At 39.3% G+C, this 24,431-nt stretch overlaps 1 protein-coding gene across 12 annotated transcripts in view; it reads left to right on the forward strand.

Moving 5' to 3' along the window:
- Positions 1 to 24,431, forward strand: part of PTPN13 (protein tyrosine phosphatase non-receptor type 13) — a 185,202-nt gene that overhangs the window by 155,387 nt on the left and 5,384 nt on the right. For 9 of the 12 annotated variants that reach the window (XM_038399848.2, XM_038399847.2, XM_038399855.2 and 6 more), the window contains 16 exons: positions 177 to 391; positions 481 to 579; positions 2,054 to 2,418; positions 2,786 to 2,972; positions 5,413 to 5,571; positions 6,565 to 6,736; positions 6,859 to 7,069; positions 8,723 to 8,793; positions 10,672 to 10,733; positions 11,893 to 12,049; positions 12,407 to 12,544; positions 14,097 to 14,188; positions 15,791 to 15,846; positions 18,032 to 18,135; positions 19,516 to 19,664; positions 22,113 to 22,203. In XM_038399848.2, the coding sequence (XP_038255776.1) occupies positions 177 to 391; positions 481 to 579; positions 2,054 to 2,418; positions 2,786 to 2,972; positions 5,413 to 5,571; positions 6,565 to 6,736; positions 6,859 to 7,069; positions 8,723 to 8,793; positions 10,672 to 10,733; positions 11,893 to 12,049; positions 12,407 to 12,544; positions 14,097 to 14,188; positions 15,791 to 15,846; positions 18,032 to 18,135; positions 19,516 to 19,664; positions 22,113 to 22,203 (2,328 nt within the window). The remainder of the gene's footprint in view (positions 1 to 176; positions 392 to 480; positions 580 to 2,053; positions 2,419 to 2,785; positions 2,973 to 5,412; positions 5,572 to 6,564; positions 6,737 to 6,858; positions 7,070 to 8,722; positions 8,794 to 10,671; positions 10,734 to 11,892; positions 12,050 to 12,406; positions 12,545 to 14,096; positions 14,189 to 15,790; positions 15,847 to 18,031; positions 18,136 to 19,515; positions 19,665 to 22,112; positions 22,204 to 24,431) is intronic. The other 3 variants (XM_038399851.2, XM_043513221.1, XM_043513223.1) reach the window with 1 other exon arrangement.

Below are 24,431 nucleotides of genomic sequence, written 5' to 3' on the forward strand. Positions count from 1 at the left end.
GATCATACACAGGGATTCCTTACAAAACTTTTACACACAGTAACCCCCTACCCCAAACTATTAGTGTGATCGTTGGTGGGATGCAGTCTGATTGTTACTGCTGAATAAGCAGCCTTCATGGAGAGGATACTGTAGGAAAAGAGAGAAGTAGTCTATTATTTCTGTTTATTTTCCAGACAACACATTTGAGGTAAAGTTGCTGAAGAACAGCTCGGGCCTGGGGTTCAGTTTTTGTCGTGAAGACAACCTTACTCTGGAGCAATTGGGCTCAAGCATAGTGAGGGTTAAAAAGCTCTTCCCTGGGCAGCCTGCAGCTGAAAGTGGGCAGATTGAAGTGGGGGACGTCATCCTGAAAGTGAACGGGGCATCATTAAAAGGACTATCCCAGCAGGTTAGAGCTCTCTCTATTGCCTTACTTGTCAATAATAGCTATCTTGCAAGTGGGACCTGTGTCTAATACAAAATCAACTGTACCTATAGGAGGTCATCTCAGCACTCAGAGGAACATCCCCAGAAGTCTCTCTCCTCCTTTGCAGGCCACCACCTGGTATACTACCAGAAATTGATCCTTCTCTGTTGGTAAGGCCTATGGCATATGATCATTAAGTTTTGCTTATTCAGAATACATTGGTTGCACGTGTAAATGAAAAATGAAGAGAGGTGGCAGGGGAATAGAGGATCATACAAATGTGTTTGCTGTGTTAAGTCACAAGATAGAAACACGGCCTATTTCATAGAAATAAGAAAAAATACCAGGCTCTTATACATTTACAATAGTACATTTTTTTTAAAAAAAGGCTCCTAAATGGCTTAAAATACTATAACTACACTTTCCTTGGTAATGTTGATTGATAGTTTTAAGTTGGCATCACCTAGGGTTACATTTTCGGTGAGATGTGTGGTGAATTAATCATGAAACTGCCATTTAATAACCGATTATTTATAGTTTAGTTCTGCTGTACATCAAGCTGGAAAAAACTCAGCCCTGTTTTCTGAGTTAAAATACATGATCCCAAAGAGGATTTCTAAAAGGGCTCTATCAAATCAGTCCAAAGAGCACAATGCCATTCTAAAATATTTTAGTGTTGATGGAAACTAGACTGTATATACTGCAGCAGAAAAAAATCGGAGCTCCATGATGGAGGAGTCCACATTAGTAGAGTAGCTTTCAGTAATAAAGAACAATTAAAAAAAAATTTTGGGAAGGAGTCTTCAAATCAAGTCACTTTATTGTTGTTTACCAGATAAAAACTGTTCTTACATGACAATAGAAACAGATTTGTATCCTGTGTGTGGACATCTCAATACAAATCTAAACAAAGGGCAAGAGGAACAAAGGAGAAAATTAAAGTAACGAAAAGCGGTTGATGGTGTTCAGGGTGGGTGAGTACCTGAACATACAGGTTTCCCATGGGATGAATAAATGGAACAGTCAAAGTTTCCATACTCATCATTGATTGGTACATCATGTTTATGGGAGTGTGATTACACAGTTCTTTGGGAAATGGTACTGGAGCCAAATGTTTAAACTTGCGGGGACAGATCCCCAGCTGGTGTAAATTGTCATTGACCGTCTATTCTAGCTGAGGATCTGCCTCTCAGTGCCTCCCGGCAGTTTCAGTTTCTTACGAGAGCTGAGCACCCACAATTCCCATTTTAATTAGTGCTTTTGAAATTGCCTAGATACACACGTTTGAAAATTACACACGTGTTATGTTACTGAAAATAAGTTGAATTCACTCTGAACTCCGTGGAGTTTATACCGGGGCTGAGTTTGGTCCACTGTGCTGACTTCTGACGTAAATACAATTAACCTTTGATTAAACATGTTTGATTATTTCTGCATTCTTTACACATTTTCTGCCAAACCTAAAATGAATAAATGACCATTATAGCCAAAGTCTGATTTCTTAAACATCACATTTGTTAATTAACAGATGTCCACTTCATGCGTCTGATGAAGTGGGCTTTAGCCCACGAAAGCATATGCTCAAATAAATGTTAGTGTCTAAGGTGCCACAAGTACTCCTCGTTCTTTCTACATTTGTTGCAGACTCCCATACATTCCCCACAACAAATATTTCCAGACATTAGCACGGAAACTTCTGGTGCGTCAAAGGGAGATCAAGGTGACAGCTCAGATGAAAATGAAGTGACTGATAAGAGCAAGAAGCGACTAAAATCCCCTTCTAGGAGAGACAGCTACAGTGACAGCAGTGGGAGTGGTGAAGAAGAGGCAGTGGTGACCCCAACACAGATAGCAAGTCCTGGCTGGAATTCTGTGCTGTACCAAACTCTAGACAAAATGATGGCTCCAGCACACGCTCAGGATGAAACTCCTTGTAGCCAGGAAGAAGCAATTCGTACCATCTACTACTCTGCTCATGAGACTCCCAGCAAGTCAGAGTTTGAGGACAGGTATGATTGTAAATATTACTTATTTTGCAAAAATAAATACTCAGATTTTGCAAGCCTAGAGTAGTCAAAAGGGTGGAATTTGTCTGCAAAAATGGATGATAAAGCCTACTAATAAAAATTCAAGACTTTGGTGTGCAAATGACTAGATTTTATCGGGACAAAGATTTGTGTTGATTTGGCAGTAAGGGATGGTATAATTTGACCCCTGTATCAAGTTTGTAAATGTTTGCAGAAATATCAGAGTTCACACATGAATACCTGTGAAGTGAAACATCGTATCTTTGCAGAGCTCTAATCATGTAATCAACAAAGTGTGCCTCAAATATTTATAAACCATTCAAACTCTTGTTTCCCTGTCTTCTCATAGTAATCCTCCGTCTCCTCTACCACTGGACTTGCCACCAATACCAAGTTGTAGAACTGTTACTGAGATTGCTACCCCTGGTTTAATGGATGATGCCTATATCAGTACCACCTCTGAGCTAGTTCCACAAAGAGAGAAAATAACATCACTGCTCAACCAGTTTGAGAAACATGCCGATGAATATGAACCGGTAATTTCTCTCTCTCTCTCTCTCTGTGCCCATAAATGTGTTAAAGATTGTGTCTCTTGGGGTTTTATTTAGCCATGGTTTTGACCATAACAAAATGCATCCTATTTATATTTACTTAGAACAATTACCCTAATTTTATCTTCTAATTTAAATATATAGTTAAGTGAGGATATGTTTTGCAAAAGGCACTCATACAATCTACTTATAGAAGGTGGCCCGGCCATTTGTGACAATAGGAATGGCATTGTTAAGACAGTGTCCCTAGATGTGTTATAGATGAGGCACTTGAGAGATTCAAATGTTTTACTTACTCTTTGAAATAAAAAACAGGTTTTTTTTCAAATCAAACTAAAACTGTGCAGATTGTATAACTGTCTTTGCATGCATACAATTTGGGTAGTTAAATGCTCCCTTGCCCTGTGGATATTATGGATGGGTGCACACATTTCTTAGGTACAGTTTGAATCCATATTTTGAAGATTTGGCACTGTGTGTAACTATGTAGAGACGGGTTTCAGAGTAGCAGCCATGTTAGTCTGTATTCGCAAAAAGAAAAGGAGTACTTGTGGCACCTTAGAGACTAACAAATTGCATCCGATGAAGTGAGCTGTAGCTCACGAAAGTTTATGCTCAAATAAATTTGTTAGTCTCTAAGGTGCCGCAAGTCCTCCTTTTCTTTTTATGTAGGGACGATGTTCTGAGGCTAAGTTTCTAACCTGTCAATATATTTTTCCCCATTGTTACCCTCGGACTGGTTGGGGCCCTTGTAATCCTATCCATTTCCTCTGCTTTTACACCTGTCCGTCTCCCAGATACACGTCTTTTGGCCTCAGAGGCAATGCATCAAACCCTTCTGAGAACCTTCTGACATCACTGCTTCATATCCCAGAGGACGCTGTTGTGCAGCACCTCCATCTCTCTCGCTCCCTGTCAATTCACAGAGTGAAAAACAGTGCTGAAAATAGAGACAGGACTTTCTCTCTGCAGCTCAGAGCACTGTCCATTACAAAGGGATGTCCTACACAAGCATGTTATGGGGGGGAGTGATTTCTAAAGCATGCTGGGACCCCTCTAGCACACATCAGAAGTTCCTTCATGCATATTCACATAAACACTACTATGTTAACAGACAGTAGGGAACTTTTACTGTGTGCTAGCAGAGTCTACATGGGCCAGTTGGTGCACAAAACATTGGTGCACCTTAGAAATCACACCCCTTTTCCATGTATTGCTGCACCATTTAGACAAGCCTATCAGTGCAATTCTCTAGAGTTTAAAAATCAATGCTAAATTCATCATCACACTATTAATCTCTTCTTTTGATCCTTTCTTCTTCTTGTTGTTCTGTTAACTTCTGTGCAAGTAAAGCACAATCCTAAACAGAACATAAAATGCATGTAAATTACAAATGTATAATATAAAAGGCATGCACGTGTGTAATACCAAGATGTACAATACAGTACTCCAGCTTAGTAACGGAAACCTGACGTTTTATCCTTTTGTAGGAGAGCATCTTCACCTCTCTTGCCCAGTTTTATTCTAATTGATGTACTCCAGTGGTGGGCAAAATACGGCCCATCTAACATTTCTGTCTGGCCCACCAGGCTCTTTGGCTGCCCCCTCACGATCTCCAGGTTGCTAAAAGTCCCGCAGCGCAGTGGGGTGCTCAGGCAGGCTGCCTACCTGCCATGGCCCCATGCCACTCCCGGAAGCGGCCGGCTGCTGCTACCATGTTTCTGCACGCCCCCAGAAATCAGTCAATGTGAGCTGTGGGGGTGGTGCTTGTGGGGGTGGGCAGTGTACGGAGACCAACTGCCCCCCTCTCCCCAAGGGGCATACAGAGATGTGCCAGCAGCAGCCAGCTACAGCCACTTCTGGGAGCAGTGTGGGGTCACAGCATGCAGGCAGCTTGCTTGAGCCCTGCTGCGCCGTTGGCCAGGAGCCACCTGTGGTAAGTGCCTCTCAGCCAGAGTCTGCAGCTCACACCCCCTCCTGCACCCCAATCCCCTGCCCCGGGTCAGAACCCCCTCCTGCACCCAAACTCCCTCCCAGATCCCGTACCCCCTCCATTAATATAGTAGAAATGTGTGGCCCGTGATGATTTACCAAAATGTGTGGAGTGGCCCCCCCTGCAAAAATTATTGTCCACCCCTGAAGTACTCAGTATGGCCCTGATCCTGCAAAGACGTTATGCCCGTGCTTAACTTTATGCGCATAAGTAGTCCCACTGATTTCAATACATAAGCCTCAGTACAGATGTGTTTGCAGGATTAGAACCAATATTTGATTTAAGTAAATTGGTTAATGAAGTGTGTTGTTTTAAATACTCTTAATCAAAGCAGCTCATTAAGATGGCCATACATTTCATGGGGGGGGATACACGATGTATCCACATTCTAGACCATTGTTTATGTAAAACCCTGGGTTTCTCCCCCCATAGGAAGTGGAACTCCATGTTACCATGACTAAATCAGGGAAAGGTAGTCTGGGTTTCACCGTGACCAAAGGCAACGAGAACACTGGCTGTTACATTCACGACGTTGTTCAGGACCCTGCCAAAAGTGACGGGAGGCTACGACCAGGAGATCGGCTTATCAAGGTGGGATAAGTAGAATTTCACAATGGAAACCCAACTCAAGATTAAGGGCTCTGTGTGATAATAGAGAGGAGACAGACTAACCTGGGACCAGAAAAATAAGAATTCTGGATCCTGTGATGTGTGGCGTCACCTGTGTGGATGTTCACTAAACCTTTTGCTCTTAACATCTGTGTCCACGTAAATGCATTTTGCTGTTAACATCTGTGTAATTCTTCCAGACAGAAAAATAGTAGATAGGGTTTGGCTTAGTATATATGATCTTTTAGGTTACAGTTAGGGGTTCCTTTCAAAATACTCATGGACTTTAAGGTGAGAAGGGACCATCATGATCATCTAGTCTCAGAGAGGAATTGTTCAGGTAAGCTTGGATAAATTTTCTTGTGTCACACTCCTTCCAGTAAACAGAACATGAAAAAGTCTATTAATACAGCTACATTGAAGCAAATGCTAACGTTATAAGGTGTCGTGGAACAAGAATGTGCTTAATTACGTTCTTAGGCCCCCATCCTGCAAAGACTGCCACATGCAGTTAGTAATTCCACTGAAGTCAATGAGACCACTCATATTACTGTACATAGAGTTTAGCATGCGTGCCAGTCTTTGCTAGACCAGGGAATTAAATCCTGTGGAATAACCTTTAACCTTAGATAAGGAATAAAATCATAAACCAGTGTGGATTAGGGACTGAGTCTGGCTTTCAGGCCGTGGCTTGCTAAAAGTTTATTCTTCCATTTTATGGAAACTGGTATATATTAAACCTTTTTTGTAATATATTTACTATTTTGACATTGGTAGTTCAGGATTTGTTTCTTTACTTCTACCATTTTCCATTAAATGTGTTTGTTCGTAGAAATGGATAACCTCATAGATTGCAGTTGTTGTCATTTAATATGAAATACAAATAACAGGGACTTCAGCTGAATTTTCTTAGTATCACTGGCTGTCTTAATTGTAACCATAATGAGGATTTTTCTGTTGCTGTTCTCTTTTCAGGTTAATGACATGGATGTCACTAACATGGGTCACACAGATGCAGTCAGTTTTCTTCGAGCTACGCCAAAGATTGTCAGATTAGTGGTTGGACGTGTTCTGGAGTTACCGAAGATTCCAGTGTTGCCTTATTTGCTGCCTGATATTACATTATCATGCCATAAAGAAGAGCTGGGTAATATAAAATTGTATGGCTGTTTGCCCTTGTATGAAATGCCTTTCTTCAATGTCAGTGTTGTAAAAATCACACTTGACTAGTAAAATAAAAGATTGAGGATTTTTTTTTCTTCTGCACAGGTCTATCTATATCAGGAGGCCATGACAGCCTTTATCAGGTGGTGTATATTAGTGATATAAAGCCAAGGTCAGTTGCTGCCAACGAGGAAAGTCTCCGTATATTAGATATCATCCATTATATTAATGGAGTCAGCACACAGGGAATGACTCTGAAAGAAGCCAGAAGAGCACTGGAAATGTCACTTCCTAAAGTGGTGCTAAAAGCAACAAGGTATCCTGTGGAAGCTAATTCCTGCATGTGATTTTTAATTGGCATAGTTGTAGCCATGTACACTTAAATGCATTTTCCTGGCACAATAGCTAACCAATTGGAGTGATAATGGCAGCTATTTTTGTAAAGGCCTGATCCTTCAGGGTGCTCTGTCCTCTCAATTCTGTTGGCTTAATGGAGTTGAGAATGCTCGGTATCTCATCAGATTGGGCTCATAGTGAGGCTAAAATTGTCCAACTGCGGACTGCACCATAAGAAGCATTCTCAGACTAAATTTGATGTATGCACATCTTGTGCGTGGGCATCTATGTAATAAGCAGGATAGGACATGAATGTAATAAGTAAGACTACGATTATGTCACAGAGGTCATGGAAGTCATGGAATCTGCTCTGATCCCCCACTCCCCATTTTGTCACAATTATTTTTAGTAAAAGTCACTGATAGATCACAGGCTTCTGTGAATTTTTATTTATGGCCCGTGACCTGTCCATGACTTTTACTAAAAATAACTGTGACAAAATCTTAGCCTTAGTAATAAGTTAAGTGAATCAAAGTGCCCTTTTTAAAAAAAATAAACAAAAAACAAAAACTGATTGTTTTGGAAAGAGTTGTCAAATTTGTCAACATTTTTCTTTTTTTTTCCCCCCCAAAGTTGTACCAACTGGAGTGAGCCTCCCAGCCAGATAGACAGACTTGCTCTAGCACGGCTCAAGCTGGTGTGTTTAAAAATAGCTGCATCTTGGGCTGGATCTCAGATTCTCAAGCCTAGGGGGTCTGGTGGGCTTGAAAGCCTGAGCCACCACATCCACACTGCTATTTGTAATGCAGTAATTCAAGCCCTGCTAGCACAAGTAGGTCTACCTGAGTTGTTAGGCTCACTCCCAACTGCAGTGTAGAGATACCCACAGAGTACGGAAATTGCAGATGAAGATTGACCTAGTTCAGGGGTGCTCCAGCCACACCTTTCCCATACTACATCAGCAGCCAGGAGGGGGAGTGGTGTAAGAGATCACACACAGGCTCTATGCCTTCTTAGGTTCGTGTACGTGCTGGAGCAGTCCTCCCTGGCGCAGCAAACCTGGCTATAGATTCAGATTATGCTACCAGGTTGGCACAGAGCAGCTGCATCCTTGACCCTTTAATTTCAAAACTCTTTACTAGCAATAATTTAATCCTTGCAATAATCCTGTAAAGAGTAGCTATATAGGTATTGGTATCCCTATTTTATAGATGGTGCAACTGAGGCAGAAGAAATACCAAGTTTCCACTACTTTTGTGCGCCTAACTTTCAGGCACCGAAAGCTTGATTTTTCTGAAGTGCTGAGGAGCTGCAGGGACTGAGGAGTTCTCAGGTTTAGGCCCAAGACTGAGGCCACTAGATCGCACCTGTCTACATGAGTCTGGGGTGAAATCCCAGCCTGGTGAAGTTTTCTCTCTTTTGAAAGTAGATATGAACCAGGATATTATCTGGTGAATACCTTTCTATTATTGGGATATTGAATATTCTTGGTACCTTATTCCAAATCTGTCCAAGGAAAATAGGCCTTAACTATGTCAAGCACAATAGTCAACAAGAAGTTGCCCTTATATAGATACTTACGTATGGTTCCTTTTCACAAATCAAAAATTTAGTGTGTTTCTTCTTATCGCAGAGATGGTCACCCATTGGTTCCAAAGTCCAGGGGCTCCGTTAGCTCAAGTCCAAAGTTAATGAAAGCTAATGGTAAGGATCTCTTAGTTACCTACTACAAATGAGTTGCTTTCTATCAATGACAACCAAAGTGTGCTATCTATCTTTTGCCTACAAAAGTCTGTCATAAACAGGATACATGGTATTCTTTTAAATAAGGTTTGCCAAACTTCTGCAACAAATTTAAGAAGCCACTTTGCATAAGGACATGGATAAGAGACAGTACAGAATGTCACAGATTCTGAGAAATAGAATAGAACCATTTAAACATAAAGGAGTGTTCTGTACTCAGCTTTAGAAAATTCTTGGATTAGGTGATATATTGGCATTGTTACAATACAACACAAATAATTCGGGGCTTCCAGTGGTATTGTTTACATATCACTTTGCCTATGGAAGAAAGTTGAATCAGTTTCTGCTCTCACTTATTCCTTTGTTAGTCTTGTTTTTTTAATTTCATATCTTTGATAAGTTTTTTATAGTTTTCTGGGCTACCAAAGATCGCCATTTAATTGATGGGCAAATTTTGATAATACCTGAACACCATGTTTACTCGAAGAATTATACTCGAAATCTTCTTACTATGTTTCACACAATACAAGATAACTATTTCTGTTATTCATAAATCAGCTCAGAATGTGCACACAATTTGATGCAGATCTTTTAATCAGGCAGTGAATAAGAACACAGCTTTTATACCCACTGAAAAAAGTATAGTGTGATAGTAAGTTTTGTAATGGTCAAATACCACTTTCCACAGTATTATTATTAATTTCTTAATTGCAAAAGTGTGTTTGGAGCTGTTCTAGCTGCAAAGTGTTACTCTAGTAGTGTGACATAGGAATTGTCAGACTGGGTCAGACCAATGGTCCATCAAGCCTTGTATCCAGTCTTCAACGTTGTCCCATACCAGAGCTTCAGGGGGCATCTATAGAACAGGGCAGTTGGAGTGATCCACCCTAGCTTCTGGCAGTCAGAGGTTTAGAGTCGCCCTGAACATGAGGTTACATCACTGTTAATAAATGGCCAGTTAAAGAGAAAAGAGAGGTTAATATCTTGCACTAGATTTTTGTTGTTTCATATCCCCCATCTCTTGTCTAGACATTGTCCCTTAGAGCTTGGTCCTGAAAACACTACTACGAGCAGTCTCATTGACTTGGGTATACACTACATCCAGAGAGATGTGTTTGCAGGGATGTGCCCTTACATTTTAAACCTTTTGAGGTGGGAGCTTTACAATATTTCTCTAAAGTGACACGCTTGCACCTGGTGCCATATAATTCATATTGTATTGGTATTACTATTTATCAACAGTGGTCGTTTTGGAGACTCGGTTATTTATTATACCATTATGGTCTCTTATTTCTCCTAACTCTGCAACCATAATGTTATTTTAAAATACTGTCATTCAGACATGAGTGTGGTTAAGTACCCCACTATTCCACTATTCAGTTAGGTTCAGTTATTCTTTTTAATAACTGTCAGCAGAAGGAAGTATATTACATTTCATAACAAATGATAAATATTTTTCTTTACTGCCAAACAGCTTTTTTTCATAATAACAACGAAGAGTCTGGTGGCACCTTAAAGACTAACAGATTTATTTAGGCATAAGCTTTCATGGGTAAAAAACTCACTTCTTCAGATGCATTAATTTGGACATAAGCTTTCGTGGGTAAAAAACCCACTTCTTCAGATGCATGGAGACTCCATGCATCTGAAAAAGAAGGTTTTTTACCCACGAAAGCTTATGCCCAAATAAATCTGTTAGTCTTTAAGGTACCACCTGACTCTTCGTTGTTTTTGTGGATACAGACTAACATGGTTACCTCTCTGATACTTTTTTCACAATGTGATCACTACAAACTTTTTGTTATTTAAAGGGTTATTAATTTGTTCTTTTTTGTTTAGGCCATCTCCATGGAGATCACTATGGCAAAACAGAAACAGCACCTGATATTTATGTCCCCAAGGTAAATAAAATGAAGCAACCATATTTAACACAGCTGCTTTATTTTCCTTTGTTTAGTTCTGATAAAATAGGTGCATGTAATCCTATTGGTAGGAATTTTCATTAACTAGAGAAAAAGATAATCAATACCCAGCTCCAGCTAAGGCAAAATTTCTGTATCTTAAACTGTGCAGTTACAGCACTGTCAGTTGATCTGAATCAATAAGTGCATAAGCTTTTGGAATTATTTTTCCAATGCCCAGAACTGCATTTAAGGAAGGAAGACTGGTCTTGTGGCCAAGGCACAGGACTGTAACTCAGAAATCTGGATTCTGTTCTTAGCCCCTCACAGTGCTTGTGTGTTACATTGGCCAAGTAATTTAATCTCTCTGCTTCCATTTTCTCTTCTGAGAAATGGAGGTAATGCTCACCTCCCTCACAGAGGTACAAGTGATGTGAAGCTAAGATCATTAATGTTTGAGAGTGTTGGATGAATATAAATGCAAAGTATTCTATCCCTCACAATTATTTCTTAGGCTTTGTCTACACTACACCGCTTTTAGCGCCATGGCTGTGCCGCTAAAAGTCATGCAGTGTAGCCGCTGTTTGTCAGCTCTCCTGCTGACAAAAAAAACTTCCACCCTCAATGAGCAAGGTTAGCTTTGTCGGTCGGAGAGTGCTCCTGCTGACAACACACTGTTCACATTGGCACTTGTCACAGCAAAACTTTTGTCTTTCAGTGGACATGGGGGTTAACACCCCTGAAAGACAAAAGTTTTGTCGTGCAATTGCCAGTGTAGACATAGCCTCAGTCTGAGGGACAAGAAGAGGAAAGTAATACATCAGCAGCAAAACTGTTCTCTTGGTAGGCTGTTCCACAATCTAATAGATCTCCACTGTTAGGAAGTTCCCCCTTACATTCGGGCTTAATTTTCATTTTTCTTAATTTTGTTTGTAAGTTATGGTACAGTTACATTGCCAATTTAAAAAAAGGTCAAGCATAAGTTACCACTAAGATTAAATCGTGTTTTCTTAATGGAGTAGGAGGCATGAAAAGGCTGCATTTCTGTGTCTGCACTCCTGAGTAGTACCCTATGCTCTGTTAGAATGGGGCTGTTAGAGGAACAAACAACAAACCCTTAAAAAAGAAAATTAACCTATGCTACTTTTTGTTTTGTTAGGTTAATGGGGAAAGCATGATAGGAGTTTCTCATGCAAATGCAGTAAGCAGCATTCATCAGGCAAAAGGGCTAATGAACTTCACTGATTCTAGAAACATGTCCTCCGGTGTTTTTACAGATCAGATACCCGATTTTTCCAAAAACAGTGATCACTCAGGTAAGGAGCAAGGATTTGAACATCTGTGTACTCCTCAGTTCAAGAGTGGGAGAGAGAGTAGGCAATAAAGATTTCAAAATAAAAGACAATTTTAACTTCTTGACATTAATTTCTATAATGTGTTTTTCTGGTCCTGTATTCTCTCCTAAACGAGTTATTTGCCAAGAGAAGAAGTGGAGTAATGGGATCAGAATTCAAATTCTGTAGCATAGTCAAGGAAGGAGAGTCAATAATTATTAGTATCTTAAAGAATATATACAGTATCTGCTTGATGCCCCATTTTTGTCATTCACTTCCTTTATGAGCATTAATCTTTTTATATTCCTTTTCCCTTTGTTGTTTGTTTTATTATTCTAGAAACTGAGATAGTGGAGGATGACTATTATGATGAGGATGACCACAATGACGTTGTCCAGTATCTGTTGAATGTTGTAGACGAGGAAGCCCAGAACCTCTTAAATCGCAATAATGCAACCACAGGTGACCATCTGCCAGGTACCATAAGCATCAAAAAGCTAAACCCAGGAAATGAACACTGAATGGGCTTTTGGTTAGCTAACAGAAAGTGGTGGAATGGAAGTAGCTTGCAAACTGAATTTTTCCAAGAAATGTGGTTAAAGGGATGGTGCATCTAATAAGAGGATCTTTCTGTGAAGTCCAGGTTTTGTAAATCTGGTCTTTATTTTAAATAATTTTGGGGTATGCGTTAGTACCTGCAATTGTTTGTGGGTAGAACTGATTACATTTAGATGCCTTGGTTTGCAGGTGCAGTCAGGCACCCAAATTACATCCCTGGTGGTTACAAAATTGTGACAGCAATTTTTGAAAAATATAAAATATTTTTTTCTTTGCAAATCTGCTCCTTTAATTTTCAGCAAGTTTTATAGTTTCCTTTCTTCCTAGTGCTGCAAGAGTCAGCACTCCCTTTTCGTTACTGCTCTACCTTCACAAAAGAATAATCACTGTCAACTGAAATAAGCATGATTGTGGGAACAGTGGTTGCTAATTGCTCGTGTGAGGTATCACTGGGGGCTTGCACATAGTTCAGTGAATTAAAGCAAACTGGTGGCTGATACTGTGGTCACCAGATTTGAGACACCACTCGCCAGTTTATAACTTTTTTAACCCTTGTCCTTCTGCTCCTTCCTGAACTTGCTGGCCTATTTTCATCTATTAACATTCTCTTAAAACTACAGACTCAGAGCCTCTGCTGGTGTAAATCTGTGTGGTTCCATTACTGCCAAAGTTACACCCGCTGGGATCTGGCCCATTGTATACAGCAGCACAGCTGGTGTGCTAAACCTGAGAGATGTAGCAGCAGTGACACAGCTAAAGTAGGTCAGATTTTATCCTGTACAATTTTATGCTGGCTTATTAATATAGGAAGTAACTAGAATCCAGGTTTAGACCTAGTCCTACTGTGAGTTAGACTCATGTTGCTGGGTTAAGAACTTGCCATCCTTTTATAGTAGGTACATTAGCTCAAAACTGATACAAATAACCATGTTTTTCCACTGAATACATCCGATGAAGTGAACTGTAGCTCACAAAAGCTTATGCTCAAATAAATTTGTTAGTCTCTAAGGTGCCACAAGTCCTCCTTTTCTTTTTGCATGTAGTTAAACTACATTTAAACAACCCCAAATTTTGATTCTGTGCTAAGAATGATGAAGTACGATGGCCTGATTAATATTTATGTCAAGGCCCCTTTACACCACTCTGGCAGTGTAAAGGGAATTTTACTGGGTGCCAGTGCAGTTTATGCCCACTTTAAGGCTTCTTTACACTGCTAAAGTGGTATAAAGGACTTTTAGTGTAAATGAGAACCAAGATCGTAATCTACCATTAGTCCTATGGCCTGCAGTGACAGTGAAGAGTTGTTAAGAATGAATGTAAGGTCTCATACACTTAAAACCAATTTTTTTCTGGTTTCTTAGCTGCAGGCACTATTTTTCTTATTATATTTGAATGAAAATATAAGCATTTTCACTTAACCTACCCATAATATCACTTCTGTATAGCTCTGTCTTCCAATGTATTTCTCCAGCCGGTTCTTTAGAGACCAATGGGAAGCTGGCAGAAGAAAAAGCTGAAGACACGGACTGTGATGGGTCATCTTTGCCTGAAGACTTTCCAGAGGTAAAATGAAAAGATGTTGGCAGTGTCTTTATTTGCCGATTTCTTAGACTATTTACATTGACTTCTCGTTCCCTCGATCACACTGAATTTGTGGAAATAATTTCATCAACATTTTAAATTTAACTGTCACTGCCATTTGATTGGCCTCCAGAAAATAGTGTTTATAAACCAAGAGTATGGAAATAGTTTTTGAAATACTGTATAATAATTAAATTGTGAGAAATTAACCATGCAAGAGAACAAACCAGAAAACTTACGTTTGCTGTTCCTGACAGGAAGCAATGAAAGTCAACAGTTTTTAAAAGTGTAATGATAATAAAATGCCAATACAATGCTATTTCATACATTCTAGCCAGAAAGCTCCCTCAATTCATAGAAGGTTAGGAAAAATTATTAGAGCATTTCAAATATTTTGCAGAGTATCTGTAAAGAGTCCAAATCTGAGGCTCCCTCTCCTTCACCTTTCTGCTCAGATAAACTAATGTTCACAAACAAATTCTGTACCACCTTCACTCTACACTTCCCCATGTTGTCCTATGTTGCATCAGTCAATAGATGTCCAGACTCCACAGCAAATGTATCTAGTTAATAGAATCTCCCTATCCAGTGTACACTCACTGTTTGTTCTTCCTGCCCAGTTACAACTGTGACTCAACACCAGGGCCCTTGATCTGTAACATTTCTGTAGGGGATCTAAAAGTGAGATTCCCCTTGGCTAAGGCACCAGCAGCTGGGCTAAGTTGGTCTCAGTTGTGAGTCACTCTTGACATTTTTTACACTTACACTGCCCTGGGCTCTGTTAATCAAACATAAAATTAAAAAGCTCCTTACCTCTCTTGAGTATTCTACTTCTATTCATGTATATGTGACATATTTCATTTGGGGGCAAAACTCACAGTGCTCTGTCCTTTCGCTTTCTGTTTGATGTATGGGTACGGGTATAGGCTGACTTGGCAGGGGATTGTCACTTGAGTTATATGTTGAACAGAACCACAAGCAGATTTTCCGCCTGATGGAATTTGAGCTCTGCATTGTTTCAGAAGTGAGTATGCTGAACATTTGACTATGTGTAGAACTAGAGCCAGGCCATCTCTCCTTCCTAGTCCTAGTCTTCGCTATAGTTATACTGGCAAGCCCTCCTAGTGTAGATGCAGCTTATGTCACCAAAAGTGTTTTCCCCAGTATAGCGTATACCAGTTCTCTGGAGAAAATAAAATGTACACACACTAGGGTTTTTGGCAAAAAAAAAAAAAACCAAAAAAAAAAGACACAACACCACACCACCCCTAACCGACATTACTAGCACAGAGAGACTGAAGCTGGAAGAAGAGCCAGGGAGGGGCTCTAGGCTGGGATTTGATTTTACTTCTCCAACTGCTCCACATTCCCCAGTGCAGAGGCTGAATGTTTGGGGATTTTGTGGTTGGGTGGATTTCCTGGAAGAATAGAGTTTGTCAGTGCATAATGCTTTCAGTGTGGTACCCCTGCACAAATACTGAATTTACTTGTTAACGTTGTTCTGGTTTATAAAATAAAAGTGTGCTTGTTGTACAGTCCCCTTCCAACATAACTCACTTTACTTTGAAATGCTTCCTTCACTAGCCGACACAAATAAATGGCTGTGAAGAACATTGTGAAGACAAAGTAGTGCCTGAAAGGTGAGATTTTTTAAGTGGAATTTAAGAGTAACATAATTTTTACAGCTCTGTGAAGTGAGGGAAGATAAAGCACAAGCAAACAGCAAACCCTGTATATATATGTCTGTCTGTTGACATGTTGATATAAGATGGCTTTGTGTCTGTTCAGGTTCTATAGCACTAAATAATATCATGACCTCTCAGATAACATGATGTCAAGTGGGTTTTGAAGGCCATCAGTCGTGAATTATGAACAGTACAAATTTGCTGTAGGACTCTATTTTGCTTCTCAACTACTGGAACATAATTAGGATGAAAAAGTATTCAGATCCTGGCTTGCATAGTCCCCCAGTTGCCTCCACATTGTGCCAGCAGTGCCCCTCTGCCATGTACGTTGGCCAAACCGAACAGTCTCTACGCAAAAGAATAAATGGACACAAATCCGACATCAGGAATCATAACATTCAAAAACTGGTAGGAGAACACTTCAACCTCTCTGGCCACTCAGTAAAAGATTTAAGGGTGGTAATTTTGCAACAGAAAAGCTTCAAAAACAGACTCCAACGAGAAACTGCTGAGCTTAAATTCATATGCAAACTAGATACCATTAACGTGGGTTTGAATAGAGACTGGGAGTGGCTGGGTGATTACATATATTGAATCTATTTCCCTAAGTTAAGTATCCTCACACCTTCTTGTCAACTGTCCAAATGGGCCATCTTGATTATCACTACAAAAGTTTTTTTCTCCTGCTGATAATAGCTTATCTTAATTAATTAGCCTCTTACAGTTTGTATGGCAACTTCCACCTTCTCAGTATGTATGTATATATATATATATATATATATATATATATATATCTTGTTACTATATGTTCCATTCTATGCATCCGATGAAGTGGGCTGTAGCCCATGAAAGCTTATGCTCTAATAAATTTGTTAGTCTCTAAGGTGCCACAAGTACTCCTGTTCTTTTTGCGGATACAGACTAACACGGCTTGATACTCTGAAACTTTTCATCTGTAGATCACTTGTTTGAATTCAGCCCAGGACAGCAGTGTTTGAAAGTTGTTTCTTTCTGACTGATTTAACTGACTGAATGAACAGACATTTCCGTGTGGGAATGTGTCCCCATCAATATCACCATCAAAACTGCCAGTAGCTGCCACCTTCCATAGTCCAAAGTCCAGACAGGCTTGTGTTGGTCCCTGCAAAAGTGGATTGAGGTGTCGTGCTCTGAGAATGTGAGGAATCTGCACTGCGGATATTTTGTGGAGAAATGTTTTAGCTACTTAGGTTCTTATTCCACAAGCATCACCATCGTACCTGAGTCCCTTGCAGACATGCATACAATAACCTAACAGCAAAGGTTCCTCCTCTGTTCTTCTCCTGCTAGTCTTAAATGAGAGAATCTTCATTCATGACTCAAGCATAATAAAGTAAAATATAACAAAGGCAGCTACACTGTGTTGCTATGAGGAAAACTTCAGAAAACTGAACTGCTTAATGGCTGTTTTTCTCAAATAAATTCAGAGTTTAGTTTATTTTTGTATCATCATTTTGTCCTGCAAAGATACAGGTCAAACTAGAAAGTCATTGGTGTGTGTGAATGGGTGTAAAACATGTCTGTATGTATCATATAATTACATTTGTAACATGCACGCGCACACACACATACATATAGTTGCATGAGCAAACTTAATTCTGGCATTTCTCAATATTTGGGCACTTGATGTTGCAACTTTTGTGCTCTTTAATGTAGCTTTTTGTATGCAATATGTGTGTTATAAATAATATGTCGTTTAAATTTACTTCAGTAAGGCTAAAAAATAATTAGAAGCTAAGGCTTCTGTCTTCAAGGAACAACAATAAGAATTGATCCAGAGAATATCCTTTTTGAGTTTCTCTCTTTTTAAGAGAGTTCCCTATATTTGTATTTTATGGAATATGATTCATAATCGCTGTATATTACATTAATAGCTATCATTATGGAATTAAACCTCTTATTTTGGTTGAATCTATGAAATACATGAAATATTTATTTTCTTCTTATTGTGGTTTATAAATTTGATCTAAATTTAAGAATTCTGCACTTTTCTAAATGATCTCCTGTAGGGTCTTCTGTTTACAGAAAATGTTCATATTTAAAATTGAAATATATTGTTCTGATAGGAAGTGAGAAACATTTACATTCTTTGCTTTTCTAGGTCACCTCAACAACCTCTGGTGGGACAAGCAGATGAAGATGAAATTACATGGGGAAGTGATGAACTCCCTATTGAATCAATAAATCAGGAACATCGAACTAAAGGCAAGGACTTGAACAAATAAACAATCAATGGAAAATGAGGATTACAATAATGTAATCATGTCAGAAATGTATTTGAACATGGATATTGTTCAAATATTGAACTGGATATTGTTAAGGGCCCAGTCCTGAGAAGAGCAGTCAATGGGAGATCAGGGTGCTCAAGAGCTCATAGGAGTGGATTATAATAATTCAAGCTTGCAAACCCTTTTTCATGCAAGGGAGTAATCCCACTGATTCACAGAATGCTCATCTGAGCAAGGGATTGCAGAATTGGGCCCATAGTCAGAACAGCAGCCAGTTCCCTTCCATAATAGCTATTTTACGAAAGCTGCAACGGCATATGGTGAAATGTGCAATTGGATTGAGATCCTATAGGCATCTATTGAGTGCTCACTCCATACTCTAAATACCCAGCATTTTCCTCATTACTTCGGGCCTGATTTTGCCATCTTTACTGAAGTCAATGGCCCTACTCCCAGAATAAGATTCTGCACAACATGAGTAAGGGTGGCAGAACTGGGTGTCTATCTTTAGCATCTTGAATATGTTCAGGAATATGTTCTATTACTTGAATTCATATTCATAAATCGTATCTATAGCATCTGTGCTTCAAAGTGCTTTCTAACATAGGAAAAATACACTTGAACATAAACTATTCTAGTAAACTTTTTGTATGATTCAGTAGTCACAAGGTATTTTTTAACTCGTGTCAAGGAAACTTGGATTATTAACAAGTTGTGTGGTGTTTGAAAGAATAATGAAGGACATCTGCTTTTCTAAACCAAGAATTTTTGAAAAACTTTAATGCAGTTAACACATCTTATGCTTTTATCATTAAAATGCATTTTAAGGTGAAGTTTTAAAGAAAAAACTGCAAGGTGTGAGCTTGCACTTTTAAATATAAGGTCTCTGGCTCAAGTGCAGAGTTCTGCTTTCATATTTATGTGTATGGTCATTGATGTTGCAAATTACAGTGTGTCAAGAATCCATTCTAAAAATGCATTTATTTATTATTTCAGTGGATTGACTGCAAGGAAATTAAAGATGAAAATTAGTCATTCATGGTTTCTCAAATGTTGACATTTTAATCATGAATTGATCTGTATACAGTTCTGGGGAAAATAGTGATAAAAGGTAGCAAGCATTACCAGTTAAGAGATGTGCTGGAAGGATTGTTTGTCATGGATCTCTTATGGGTGATCTTTTCTGTAAAATATAACAAATATATGTATAAATAAGCAATTGACAACCTAAAAACTGGATGTGGTGGTACCTGGGAAATCTCTCATTTTATAGCACTGCACTATAGCATGCTATACGCTGTCCTTTCTGTTAGCTGTTTTTATATGTGCACATAAAAAAATCTTGTTCTGCTACTAGATTTCCCTTTAGTGACAAATGAAGAGCTCTCTGCACTCCCAATTGTCAGAGTGCTTCCTTCAGGCAAATATACTGGAGCCAAACTGAAGTCAGTCATCCGAATGTTACGTGGATTACTGGAACAAGGAGTTCCTTCCAAGGAGATTGAGGTAAACAAACACAGGCTATTTTCAGTCCTTTGTAAACATCTTTTAAATATGAATCATGCAATGAAAATAGTCTTCACTAGGGCAATGTGAAGCAGGTAGAAATGTAGGGCTTGATTCTGCACGGCCAAAGCAAAAGAAAGGAAAGAATACTTTTCCTCCCCTCTGCTTCAGTTTATCTACATTAACTAGACTGAGCTATATTGGCTTTGGATCTAGAAATGTGATTGAGACTTGCCCATTTCTTCAAATCCATTAATAATAATAATAATAATAATAATAATAATAATAGTAATAATAATAATAATAATATATTTTTTAACCAGCACTTAAGATGACAGGTTTCAGAGTAGCAGCCGTGTTAGTCTGTATCCACAAAAAGAAAAGGAGGACTTGTGGCACCTTAGAGACTAACAAATTTATTTGAGCATAAGCTTTTGTGAGCTACAGCTCACTTCATCGGATGCATTCAATGGAAAATATAGTGGGGAGATTTATATACACAGAGAACATGAAACAATGGGTGTTACCGTACACACTGTAACGAGAGTGATCACTTAAGGTGAGCTATTACCAGCAGGAGAGAAAAAAACACTTTTGTAGTGATGATCGAGGTGGGCCATTTCCAGCAGTTGACAAGAACATCTGAGGTGGAAAATGTCATGACCTCTGCAAAATCCAGCTGCTACAATGAAAACATGAATCTCTACTCTTGTTAAAATAGTTGGTAACATATTAACAATATTAAAACTTCCAGGACAAGATTTCAAAGTAATTACAAAAAGATAGGGGGGTTTTTTTGCAAGGCGGCATGCCTTACTTCCATGTGGTGTGACTGTGAATTGTAACTACATGGGGATTCGCAAAAAGAAAAGGAGTACTTGTGGCACCTTAGAGACTAACAAATTTATTAGAGCATAAGCTTTCGTGAGCTACAGCTCACTTCATCGGATGCATTTGGTGGAAAAAACAGAGGAGCGATTTATATACACACAGAGAACATGAAACAATGGGTTTATCATACACACTGTAAGGAGAGTGATCACTTAAGATAAGCCATCACCAACAGCGGGGGGGGGAAAGGAGGAAAACCTTTCATGGTGACAAGCAGGTAGGCTAATTCCAGCAGTTAACAAGAATATCAGAGGAACAGTGGGGGGTGGGGTGGGAGGGAGAAATACCATGGGGAAATAGTTTTACTTTGTGTAATGACTCATCCATTCCCAGTCTCTATTCAAGCCTAAGTTAATTGTATCCAGTTTGCAAATTAATTCCAATTCAGCAGTCTCTCGTTGGAGTCTGTTTCTGAAGCTTTTTTGTTGAAGGATAGCCACTCTTAGGTCTGTGATCGAGTGACCAGAGAGATTGAAGTGTTCTCCAACTGGTTTTTGAATGTTATAATTCTTGACGTCTGATTTGTGTCCATTCATTCTTTTACGTAGAGACTGTCCAGTTTGGCCAATGTACATGGCAGAGGGGCATTGCTGGCACATGATGGCATATATCACATTGGTAGATGCGCAGGTGAACGAGCCTCTGATAGTATGGCTGATGTGATTAGGCCCTATGATGGTATCCCCTGAATAGATATGTGGACAGAGTTGGCAACGGGCTTTGTTGCAAGGATAGGTTCCTGGGTTAGTGGTTCTGTTGTGTGGTGTGTGGTTGCTGGTGAGTATTTGCTTCAGATTGGGGGGCTGTCTGTAAGCAAGGACTGGTCTGTCTCCCAAGATCTGAGAGAGCGATGGCTCGTCCTTCAGGATAGGTTGTAGATCCTTGATGATGCATTGGAGAGGTTTTAGTTGGGGGCTGAAGGTGATGGCTAGTGGCGTTCTGTTGTTTTCTTTGTTGGGCCTGTCCTGTAGTAACATTTTCATACTAGAAATGAGGAGTACATTTTTAATCGTGCAGTTATTTAACCATTAGAACAATTTACCAAGTCATGGTGCATTCTCCACCATTGGCAATTTTAAAGTCAAGATTGGATGTTTTACAAAAAGATAGTCTTTAGTTCAAAAGGAATTATTTTGGGGAAATTCTATGGCCCATATTACACATGAGGTCAGACTAGATCACAATGGTCCCTTTGGCCTTGGAATCTATGAATCTATAGGTTTCAGAGTAGCAGCTGTGTTAGTCTGTATCCACAAAAAGAAAAGGAGGACTTGTGGCACCTTAGAGACTAACAAATGGGTGTGTTTCATGTTCTCTGTGTATATAAATCTCCTCACTGTATTTTCCACTGAATGCATCCGATGAAGTGAGCTGTAGCTCACGAAAGCTTATGCTCAAATAAATTTGTTAGTCTCTAAGGTGCCACAAGTCCTCCTTTTCTTTTTATGAATCTATAGTACATCATTTCTATATGTTTCTAATAGATACTGTTAGTCACGACAGTTAAAAATTGTTTATCCCAGCAGTTATTTATATGAACTGACTATCTGTTTATAGAACCTTCAAGACTTAAAGCCTTTGGATCGATGTTTGGTTGGACAAACTAAAGAGAACAGGAGGAAGAACAGATATAAAAATATACTTCCCTGTAAGTCCTAAGTAATCTGATAAACTTTTATGTTGATTTCACCAGTGTGGTCTGGTGAGCTTTGACATCAGACTGGTAAGTCCTGGCTCCTGTTCCCAGTTCTTCTGTTGAGTTAGTGTGTTACTGGACAGAACTTTAAACCTCTTTGCACCTATTGTCCCTATCTGTAACAAAGAGATAATGCTGCTTGCCCACCCTTTTAAAGCACTTTGCGATATGTGGATGAAAATCATTCTATGAGTGCACCTGCTTGTTATTTTATGCCTCCCATCCTTTCCCTCCACTCTCACATAAAACTTTAATTCTATTTAAGCAGCAGATCCTGTTTGTCACATACGATAGACATAAACATAGGAGGACAGACCGTGCTCTTAGTTATACCATTGTAAATCTGGAGTGACAAAAGTATAATAATTAATATTAATACACTGTGACAATCTCACTATAAAAGAATTATGTTTATATTCCGTTAGTTACATATGCAGGAGATGTAAAGTCTGAGTCTAGAACTGGGAGCCAGAAAGTCTTGAGTTCTAATTTCTGCTCTGACAGAGTCTCTCTGAAGCCATGGGTAAGACACTATCGGTTCATCTACACTTTGAGCTGGGGATGTGATTCCCAGCTTGAGGAGACATATTTGTGCTACCTCATAGCTGTGACAGCGGGAGGGGCAAGCTTCCCCAAGTGTGTATCTAGGGTCTCTGACGAGCATGCACTTGGGGCAATAGCCCATCTCGCTGCTTGCACTGCTGAGGCCACATTCTCATTTTAGTGATCTAGCCTGATAAGGCTAGCGTGAGCATGTTTCCTGGAGCTGGGAACTCACACCTAGCTCTGACTGTAAACATACCCACAGAGCCTGATTTCTAGGAATGCTGAAAGCCCAGAACTCCAGTTCTTGTCCGTGGCAGTTGCTAAGGCTCTGCACCGCTGATAAGCAGATTCTTAACCTCGCTGCCTCTTTTTCCTTCTGTGATGTGGAGTTAAGACTTTCTTCAATAGGATGCTGTGATGATTCATTAATATTTGTGAGATGAAAAGTACTCCATAAGTGTTTACATGACCTAGGTTTAATTATGGGTATATGGACCAGGGCTGTCGATTAATCGCAGTTAACTCATGCGATTAACTAAAAAAAATTAACTGCAATTAAAAAAATTAATCGCATTTATAACCATAGCATGCCAATTTACATTTATTAAATATTTTTGGATGTTTTTCTACATTTTCAAATATATTGATTTCTATTATAACACAGAATACAAAGTGTACAGTGCTCACTGTTATTTTTATTACAAATATTTGCACTGTAAAAATTATAAAAGAAACAGTATTATTCAGTTCACCTCATACAAGTACTGTAGTGCAATCTCTTTATCATGAAAGTGTAACTTACAAATGTAGATATATATTTTTTTTGGTTACATAACTGCACTCAAAAACAAAACAACGTAAAACTTTAGAGCCTTCGAGTCTACTCAGTCCTACTTCTTGTTCAGCCAATTGTTAAGACAAACAAGTTTACATTTACAGGAGATACTGCTGACTGCTTCTTATTTACAATGTCACCTGCAAGTGAGAACAGGCTTTCGCATGGCACTTTTGTAGCTGACATAGCAAGGTACTTACGTACCAGGTATGCTAAACATTCATATGTCCCTTCATGCTTCGGCCAACATTCCAGAGGACGTGCTTCCACGCTGATGACACTCGTTTAAAAAATAATGTGTTAATTAAATTTGTGACTGAACTCCTTGGGGGAGAATTGTATGTCTCTTGCTCTGTTTTACCCGCATTCTGCATATATTTCATGTTATAGCAATCTCAGATGATGACCCAGAACATGTTCGTTTTAGCGGATTTGACAAAACGCAAAGAAGGTACCAATATGAGATTTCTAAGGATAGATACAGCACTGGACCCAGAGCAGAACCCGTCGTCAGCATGGACATGTATTCTGGAATGGTGATTGAAGCATAAAGGGACTTATGAATCTTTAGCACATCTGGCACATAAATACCTTGCAATGCCAGCTACAACACTGCCATGAGAACGCCTGTTCTCACTTTCAAGTGACATTGTAAACAAGACGTGGGCAGCATTATCTCCTGCAAATTGTAACTAAACTTGTTTGTCTGAGCGATTGGCTGAAGTAGGACTGAGTGGACTTGTAGGTTCTAAAGTTGTGCACTGTTTTATTTTTGAATGCAGTTTTTTTGTACACAATT

The sequence above is a fragment of the Dermochelys coriacea genome, chromosome 4 (genome assembly GCF_009764565.3).
Source record: "Dermochelys coriacea isolate rDerCor1 chromosome 4, rDerCor1.pri.v4, whole genome shotgun sequence".
NCBI classification, from domain to species: domain Eukaryota; kingdom Metazoa; phylum Chordata; order Testudines; family Dermochelyidae; genus Dermochelys; species Dermochelys coriacea.